General features: G+C 41.8%; 1 protein-coding gene across 2 annotated transcripts in view; it reads left to right on the top strand.

Annotated features, from left to right (window-relative positions):
- BCOR (BCL6 corepressor) overlaps positions 1–9,920 on the top strand; it is a 588,412-nt gene that overhangs the window by 427,695 nt on the left and 150,797 nt on the right. For both annotated transcript variants that reach the window (XM_044072315.1, XM_044072314.1), the window contains exon 12: positions 7,984–8,061. In XM_044072315.1, the coding sequence (XP_043928250.1) occupies positions 7,984–8,061 (78 nt within the window). The remainder of the gene's footprint in view (positions 1–7,983; positions 8,062–9,920) is intronic.

The following is a 9,920-nucleotide window of genomic DNA, read 5'->3' as shown; positions in this document are numbered from 1 at the left end:
GAGCTACAGTTCTTTTTCATTTATTGAATGAACAGTGGCACTCTGATTAGCAGTGGTCCTCTGTAATTTAAAGCCAGGTTTGTATTGCTCTCAATAGCAGTAGCCTTCTTTCAATTACTAATTGAGTATTGGCAGCCTCATTTAACAATGACCCTACTTAACGTAATACCAGGCTCATGGGGTCTCACTTTTTGTTTTTAATGTAATGCTGGATTTATATGTTTGTTCATGCCAGAATACTGACACATTTAGTAACTGTGCTCCATTTTAAGTAAAGGTTAGCCTGGTTGTACCCATGTTAACTATAGTCATGTTTCATGAGGGCTATTTGTGTATGGCTTGTTGAGTAGAATGCCAAAGTCATAAGGTTTGGGGTTTGAGCCGTTTGTGGTTCAAGCATTGAGTTTAGTGGATCAGGGGTTGTAGAAGTTGATATGCAGTGCTAACGGGTCAATACTTAAAGCCCCTGTTTATACAGTTAAAGCTGTTTATCCTATTTCAATTTTTTTTTCTTGTCTGTGTTTCATTTTAATGCCAGGTGAGTTGTATCCTTGTTACATATGACTACTTCAGTTAAGCTAAACAAAGGTATGCTTGCCTTTCAGTGCACTCTTTTTTTTAATACCAGGCATGCAGCAATATTTTAACCATGCTATTGTTTCTCTTAATACTATACCTGCATGTTCATTAAATGACTTTCTTATTACTGGTAGACTGTGTCAGTATTAGTCATAGCCATGTTAAGTACCAGTTCCTGGCATTCTTTTTGACAATGGCCTTGTCTCACATTGCAAGACCTTTGGCACTTTCATTAGCCTAGCCCCTGTTTCATTTAATGCTAGACCGGTGACACCCTCAGTAACATTTACTTTTTTTCATTTAATAATAAGTTGTGCCCTCTTCATTAACTGTGGCTTTAGTTTTTTAAATGTTGACCATTTTTCATTTTCATTAACCATGACCTTGTTTAGTTTTATGTTGTGATTGTCACTTTCATTATTCAAAAGTCTGGTTCATTTTATGCCAGGCTTCCATATATACCTCTCAACCTGGAAACATCAAAAATCTGGACAAGGCCCATGAAAAATAGGGTCTGTGTTAAATATTCGAACATCCAAAATGTCGAACATCACATGGTCGAGACCATATTTGTTTGAATATCAAAAAAAAAAAAGAAAAACACACCTTAACAGTGTGAGCAGGGGGGGCAAGCCGCACCTGCACCCCCCCTCTTATATATACCGACTCCGAGACCGCACTTCGGTGTAGAAAAGAGAAATTTTCCCTATCTGCACCGTATGGCACCGTTGAAAGTCAGTCTTCGAACACTTGCAATTTCGAACGTTTGGTCTCAACTATATAACATTCGAAATTGTGAGCGTTCGAAGAATTGACATAGACCCGAAACATAGGTACAAATCTGTATGCTGATTAACATCTAATGTGCATACATAATTATGTAACCCCACCCACTCCAGTGGAATTGTGGGATACCAACTTTCAAATGCAAACTTAAGAGCAGACAACCAAAATATGACACCAGAGTCCCCCTGCAGCCATTCCCATGTCCCATTACCTGGCTATTTCGCTCTATTTACAATAAACACTAATGTGTGCATACTGCTTTACTTCTACAATGATTATTTGGACTTTATTTTTACATTTTGCAGCACATAAATGCACAAAACACTAACAGACATCTGCTAAACAAAGCAATACTGTCTCACAATGAAACTAGACTTGGCATTAAAACATCTCTGCCCTTGAAACTCACATTCACTGAAACAGCATTGAAACCCATATCACATCCAAAGAAAATGCATCTGGCCAATGGTGGATAAAGATTACTTTGGGCTGTTTTCATTATCATTGGCCCCTTGCACACAAAACAAGAAACATACATGTGTTCTTTTTTTTGATACACCTTCCTGACACTTTGTTATATTCCTTATATAATACAGCACACTTGTTAGACAGAGAGCATTTTAAAATTTATTGTTTGAACATTTTTCCAGTAGGCTGTTTTGTAGGCAATGAAACAAAATGCATGAACCAATAATGACAAAACTGCCCAATTCAGAACATTTCCATCATAAAAGTCTGCTTCCACACCCACACTATAAATAGAATTACAGTAGTGTAAGCCATAGGCATCTTGCTAAGCTTCTCGCACTTCTTTTCAAATTCAGTTTTTTTTTTTTGGGGGGGGGGGGGGCGACGACAAAAGGTCAAAAACCAGGGACACATTTTAAACATTGCTTGTATAATTTTGGAAAGTTGCTAGAATACAATGTTGTTACCACCATGCATTTCACTGGCAAGTCTTGAACCCAGGACCCTATGCATTACAGTCAGAGCAACATACCACTATGCCAAATCAGCAGCTTCCTGAAAAACATAAAGACAAACTTAATGGCTATCATTTAGTGAATTCAGTTCTCACTTCTCACCATAGCTCTCAGCCTCTTGGCACAAAAAACCTGGACAAAGCCAATAATGGGGGAATACAGACTTCAGTTCTCACTTCTCACCATAGCTCTCAACCTCTTAGCACAAAAAAAATGGAAAAACAAAGCCAGTAATGGGTATTACAAATTCAGATGTTCTTCGTGTTTCACACTTGCAGTCATTACATTTGGGTAATCTGCTGGCAGGTTGCCCTCATTCGGCCTGATTAACCAAGTCTTGGGTCCTGCATCGGTTGCTGTCTCTTCTTCCATGACGTCAGGTCATCAGGGGTATAAAACATGCAGCCGACGCCATTACATCAGTCTTTCTTGCCACGCGGTGCCCGAAGCAGAAGCAGAAGCAGTTCGCAAGTTCCGGTTGGCCGACTCCTGAAATTTTCGTTTTCGAGTTTCAGAACTGAAGTCTTCAACTAAAAAGCTAAGTACCCTGTTGGGGAAACTTTTTCTTGCTCCTTACCGATGTCAGTAAAAATTAATTGCATTACTTTGTGGAAAGCAAATACCTCATAAGGATTTTCATTTGTACTGTAGTCCTTGCCTAGGCCCTGACCACAACGTACCTTGCTGTCAGTTTTGTGCTAAATTTAATCAACGGACTATTAAAAGTCGGTATATTTTTGCTTCTAAATATTTTGGCTCCCGCTTTAATTATCCAGAAATGTCGTCGATTAGCAGTCCGACTACCGGAATACCTAAAAAACGCAAAGAAAAAGACGGAGACAGGCCATCAAGATCCAAAACTAACGACGATGCTTCTCCTAAGCCAGTCGCCAATTCGCTGGTACTCAGTGAGGCGCTTTCGCAGTCTGCTACTTCTGATTCGCAGGCCTCTACTGAGACCCATTCGGAGTCCGGTATGCCGCGAGATGCTTCAGTTATGGAACTTGCGGTTGTCTCTACCTTAGATGCGTCCAGAGCCGCTGTGCAACACCAGCTTCTGAGGGTGTTTTCAGGCCTACAGATTTGTATATTAGACCGACGCCATCTTCAAAACTAAGGCCAAAATCTAAATCTATGTCTAAAAAAAACGAAGCCTGGGCCACATGTGCAGGCCCCCTATGCCTAAAATACAAATGATCAAAATGGCTGAAGATTTAATTACTCTGATCAGGGGTAGCCACCCCCCACCTTCTAAGAGGCCTACATTGATTTTGAATCTTCTGAACAGGATTCTATTTCTTCTGACTCTTCTAATGAACAGGATTTGTCTATACCTACTTATGGGGACTCTGATGCAGAAGATTCCATTCCTTCTGCTTCTCCCCTTGAGGATTTTTCTTTTGGGGAAACTTTACATACCTTACGGGAACATTTCCACTGGGAAAGTCAGGATTTCTCTGAATCTCAAAAGAGACTTAGGGATTTTCTTCTTCTTCCTCAGCATAGGCCTTTGGCTATACCTCCTGTTCTAGACTTTGTTGATGCTTTTTCAGAATGTAGTATGGCTCCTGATTCTCTGCCTCCGGATCCTTGTAAGCCAGACAGATACTACAAGGTTCCTGACTCCCACAAATTCCTTTTCAAAAATCCTATTGCAGATCCTGAAACCATTTCTCAGGGTCCCAAGGGCATTAAGGCCTCTACTGCTAAAAATCCTACCCCTTCTGATAGAGATTCCAGGGAGCTGGATAGATGGGGTAAGAAGGTTAACACTTCTGCAACCTTGGCAATCGGGGCTTTAAACTGTCAATTTCATATGCTTAGATATCAGCAGCATATCATGGGACTGCTTAAACAGAAAATGATGTTAATTTCTGACTGTGTGGAAAATAATAAAGATTTACAGGATTTATTACATTTAGCTGAGCAAGTTGGAAAACATACTTTGCAATGTGGTTTTGATTCTTTGGAGGCCTCTTGCAGGGCTGCTGTAACTGGGTCTGTGCTAAGAAGGCATGCTTAGCTCAAAGAGCAAACTCTGCCTGATCATGTTAAAGCAAAATTGTTGGATGCTTCTTTACAGCAGGACCGTCTCTTTGGAAGTAAGGCTTAAGAAGTTTTAAAAAAGATGGAAGATAAAGCTAAATCTATGCAAACTGTGAAAGACTTCTTACAAGTGCAACCTCCAAGAGTTAGTAGGCACTGGCCTACTAAGAACTTGTCCTTTCCAGTTCCTTCGAAAGCAACTCAAGTCAAACCCAGACATTCCAAAGGCTCCAGGTTTCAGTCACAAGGGACATTTAGAACAAAACAATGGGGTGCCTCCTCCTCCTCCTCCTCCAAATCTGGAAACAACAAGGCACCTCCCTATGGTAAGTAGTCTCAATGACTGACTTCTACACTTACCAAGCACTTACCTTTTAGCCACCCCTTTGGGAGGAAAACTAGCACTTCATGCAAGAAAACTGGCAACTTGTAACCCAGGAGAAATGGGTTTTAAAAATAGTGTCCCAGGAATACAAATTTCATTTCCACACATTGCCAGTCCCAAACGGATGGCCAGACCTGCCCCCAAATCAGTGGGCAGAGGCCCAGAAACAAGTACTGTCTCTCATGAACATGGGAGCTATTCAACCAGTCCCAGAAGAGGAAAAGGGACAAGGTTTCTATTCAAGACTTTTCCTGGTACCCAGAAAAGACAAATCATGGCATCCAGTTCTGGACTTATCTACTCTAAACACATTTCTGGACATTCCAAAATTCAAGATGCTGACTCTTCAACAGTTACCTCCTATGCTAGGCAAAGATGCCTGTTTGGTAACTCTAGACTTAAAAGAGGCTTCCCTGCATATCCCAATCAGGGAATCTTGCAGAAGATACCTCCGCTTCAAAGCAGGCATTTCTCTTCACTGCCCTTTGGCTTATCTACTGCGCCCAGGGTCTTCACAAAGTGCCTGGCTCCAGTAATTGCATTTTGCAGGCAAAGAAATATTCAGATATATCCATACCTGGATGATTGTCTAATTCAGGCAGAAAACAGGGACATTCTTCAAAAACATCTGGTGTTTGTAAAAAGGGTTCTAACTTGTCTAGGGTACACCATAAACGAAAATAAATCACAACTGGTACCCTCTCAAAAAATTACATTCCTGGGTGCAAGCTTGAATACAACTGCTCAGATGGCTTACCTTACGCCAGAAAAGCAAATTCATTTGGTAACTTACTTCAAACAAGTGGCCACAAAAACCCTGTTATCTACAAGACAAATTCTGCAAGCCTTGGGGTACATGGCCTCCTGAATTCTTCTAATTCCATATGCAAAACTGCATATGAGGAAACTTCAGTGGTGCTTAAAGAGTTTATGGAATCAACATTGTCACAGCCTGGAAACAATGATTCCTATCATACCTTGCCTGCAACTAGAGTTCCTATGGTGGGCAGAGGCCTGCCAGCAAAACAAGGGACTACCATTCACTCCACCCCCTGCTACCCAAACCCTAACTACAGACGCATCAGGCTATGCTTGGGGGGCTCATCTGGTGGGGAAGTGCATTCGGGGCAAATGGAGCCCAAATCAAATGCACTTTCGTATCAATCAGAAAGAGATGCTAGCTGTACAGAATGCTCTGACAGCCTTCAAGGACTACCTTCATCCAAGACAATTAATGATAAAGACAGACAACACCACAGTTATGTGGTACATAAACAAGCAGGGGGGTACACACTCCTACCCCCTGTGCAGACTAGCCATGGCATTGTGGAACACTGCCTTGACCTATCAAATACAACTACAAGCTCAATTCCTGCCAGGAAAGCTGAATACTCTGGCAGACGAACTAAGCAGAAATCTCATGGACCCACACAAATGAAAACTGGAACCACGGATTTTCAACATGTGGACACGCAAATGGGGGAGTCCAGACATAGACCTTTTTGCCTCACCCCAGAACTATCAATTGGACAAATTCTGCACAAGAACTCATCACAAAAAAGCCTGGAAAGTGAATGCTCTATCATTCAGGTGGAAAAACCCATCAGTCTATCCTTTTCCCCCTCTGCCTCTGCTCTCCAAAGTTCTACTAAAAGTCAAACAGGACAAACCAAAAATTATTCTGATTGCTCCAGACTGGCCTCACCAGTACTGGTACCCACTCCTGCGCAATGTGTCACACCTTCCACCTTGGCACCTGCCTCTGACACCTTACTTACTGTCTCAGCAGAATAAACAAATTCTGCACACTCAGCTCCAAACTTTGAATCTTGCATCATGGTTAATCACCTAAATTCACCCTTAGCATCCTAACCCTATTTAGACCCAGCTACCCATCCTCAGCTTTGGGATTCAACCCAAGTGTAATGACTGCAACATGGAAAGTGGATGCTCTATCATTCAGCTGGAAAAAACCATCAGTCTATCCTTTTACCCCTCTGCCTCTGCTCTCCAAAGTTCTACTAAAAGTCAAACAGGACAAACCAAAAATTATTCTGATTGCTCCAGACTGGCCTCACCAGTACTGGTACCCACTCCTGTGCAATGTGTCACACCTTCCACCTTGGCACCTGCCTCTGACACCTTACTTACTGTCTCAGCAGAATAAACAAATTCTGCACACTCAGCTCCAAACTTTGAATCTTGCAGCGTGGTTAATCACCTAAATTCATCCTTAGCATCCTAACCCTATTTAGACCCAGCCACCCATCCTCAACTTTGGGATTCAACCCAAGTGTAATGACTGCAACAGTGAAACACGATGAATATAGTACAGTTGTGTACCTACCATAAATGTAGATGTTCGAGTGTATTCACTGTTGCAGTCCAGGTTACCCTCCCACCGTCCCCCTTTCTTTTGCTGGGTTTTATCTGTACTTCACTATTCTATACAACCTATGTGGTGTATTTGCTTGTAGATGAAGGAAATGTTTACTTTACTGCATGCATGTTTATTGGCATAATCTTTTTAGCCTTCCCTTTTGGGGGCACCTGACATCTGGGGCAAGAAAAACTGAAGTAAATGGCGTTGGCTGCATCTTTTATGCCCCTGATGCACTGACGTCAGGGAAGAGGCAACAGCAACCGACGCCGGGCCAGGACTTTGGAATTCAGGCCGACTGCGGGTAGTCTGCCAGCAGGATAACCCAAGTGTAATGACTGCAATAGTGAATACCCTCTAACATCTACATTTATGGTAGGTACACAACTGTACTTTATGCTGAAAATATCATCCTCAAATGTAACTCACTGTTAATAACCCTTAGACGACTCTGCTGTTAGATTTTTGCTACTATTATTGTGGAATGTAAAATTTCAGTTGTAATTTACTGTTAGTGACTCTTAAAACTGTGCATTTGCTAGATTTTTATTATTATTGTATAATGTAGAAATGTTTTACTGTTGAATGCTGCATAAAGCTGTGTGACCCTTTTGCTTTGTATGTGTATACAGTATGTCATTGTTACTGGAGCGTTTCTCCCCAGGCCTCCACTGAAAAACGGGCTCTTTTTAGGCCCAGTAGACTTCCCCAGTCTTCAAACTGAAATAAATAAATAAATAAATATGGTTTATTGTGTACCTTCTAGGATAACTTTATACATTTTATTAGCACAACCTAATCAGTACTGACCTTTCTCTCTGCAGATTACTTTGCCGACCTGCAGGGTCGAAAAGATGATGATCCAGGTTTATACTGGGATTTCTATGGCAGCTCTGTCTGTGGTAAGGGTTTTATGTTTTTGTTTTTCTTTCTGTGCTGTCTATCCTATGGGTTTTATTGTACCATACTATCCATGCAGAATAATCATGCAAGTCCTAAATATGTAGGTGCAGCTAATTTTAGACATGTGAAGTTTATATTGTGCTGGAAGCTAAGAGATAGGTTAAACAGATCCTCTTTTTAAAATTTACAAAATGTGTGTGACAATTAATGTAGTCAGCCAAGGAAATATTTATATTACCATAATCTTTAGATTTTACAAGAGTAATCACTTTTTTAATGATTGTAGGCTGCCTTTAGGGCAGGTTATTATGCCTGTGTAACTTCTATGTTATTGAAGTGTGCGAATGCACAGTAAGCTGCTTTTTATAAGCATGTCAAAAGGCATGGTCTTATCTCATGTGGTTTTTCACAGCAAATCACACAGGCAAGACTTAGCATTCACTTCAGTTAAGAAATACTTGACCACATCTTTAACAACAGTTGTATAGCTAGGGACCATCCTTATATCTGGTATCATTTACAGTTTTGAGTGTATATTGTGGACAGTTTAATATTCCCTGTAGTTTGTTGACGTTTGCATTGATTCATTTTGTATTTTATGTTCAGTGCTATTACTATTTTGTTAGTATATCAAAAACTTTTGACTTGTAAGAGCAAGACATTGTCAAAATCAGATGTTCGTGTTTCACTGTTGCAGTCATCACACTTGGGATGTTCATCGTGTTACACTGCTGCAGTCATCAGACTTGGGTTATCCTGCTGTCAGCTGGTCCCGCAGTCGGCCAGAGTTTCAAAGTCTTGGTCCGGTTTTGGTTGCTGTCGCTTCTTCCCTGACGTCAGTGCGCCAGGGGTATATAATATGCATCCAACGCCATTTTCTTCAGTTTTTCTTGCCGCGCGGTGCCCGAAGCAGAAGCAGTTCGCAAGTGCCGGTCAGCCGACTCCTGAGATTTTCGAAGTCGAATTTCAGATCCGAAGTCTTCAATAAAGCTAAGTACCCCGTTGGGGAATCCTTTTTCTTGCCTCAGACCGATATCAGAAAAAGTTAATAATTGTATTTCCTGTGGGAAGCAAATACCTTATAAGGACTTCCACTCTTACTGTATTCCATGCCTAGGCCCTGATCACGACGTCACTAGTTGTCGGTTTTGTGCTAGATTCAACAAACGCACTATAAAGAGACGTTTTGATTTTGCTTTACACTACTTTTGCCGAAGGTTCAATTATACCATGCCGTCGGATCAGCCGACGACTTCTATACCGAAAAAACGCAAAGACAAAGATAAAGACAGGCATCCGAGGTCCAAAACAGACGACGAAACCTCTTCTAGGCCAGTCGCCGGTTCTCAGTGAGGTGCTTTCGCAGCTCCTGACACCCGCTACCTCAGAGCCACAGGCCGCTTCCGACTCCCACGTGGAGACAGCTAGGCCTCTGGAAACTCAATGTATTGGGCCTACGGAAACTAATCCCTCAGATGGGTCCGGAGCCGCTGAGCAGGCACCGGCTTCTGAGGGTGTTTTCAGACCTTCACAACTTACCATTAAGACAACAGCCAAGACAAAGGTACCATTAAAGACAAAGAAACAAGTACAGCATTCTCCAGGACAGTCCTCCATGCCTAAGAAACAGATGCTTAAAATGGCCGAAGACCTCGTTACTCTAATCAGGGGTTCCCATCCCCCTCCTGAGAAAAGGCCTAGGCAGGATGCAGACTATGACTCCTGTGATCAGGTTTCCATTTCCTCTGATTCCTCTTCAGACCAGGGATATTCTTTACCCCCCTATGAGGACTCTGATGCTGAGGAATCTATCCCTTCAGCCTCTCCTCCTGAGGATTACTCTTTTGGGGAAACTTTA

The sequence above is a fragment of the Protopterus annectens genome, chromosome 5.part0, assembly GCF_019279795.1.
Source record: "Protopterus annectens isolate FY-2018-M chromosome 5.part0, PAN1.0, whole genome shotgun sequence".
Lineage (NCBI taxonomy): Eukaryota > Metazoa > Chordata > Ceratodontiformes > Protopteridae > Protopterus > Protopterus annectens.
Note: the sequence above shows the minus strand (reverse complement) of the source record. Positions and strands in the feature narration are given on the sequence as shown.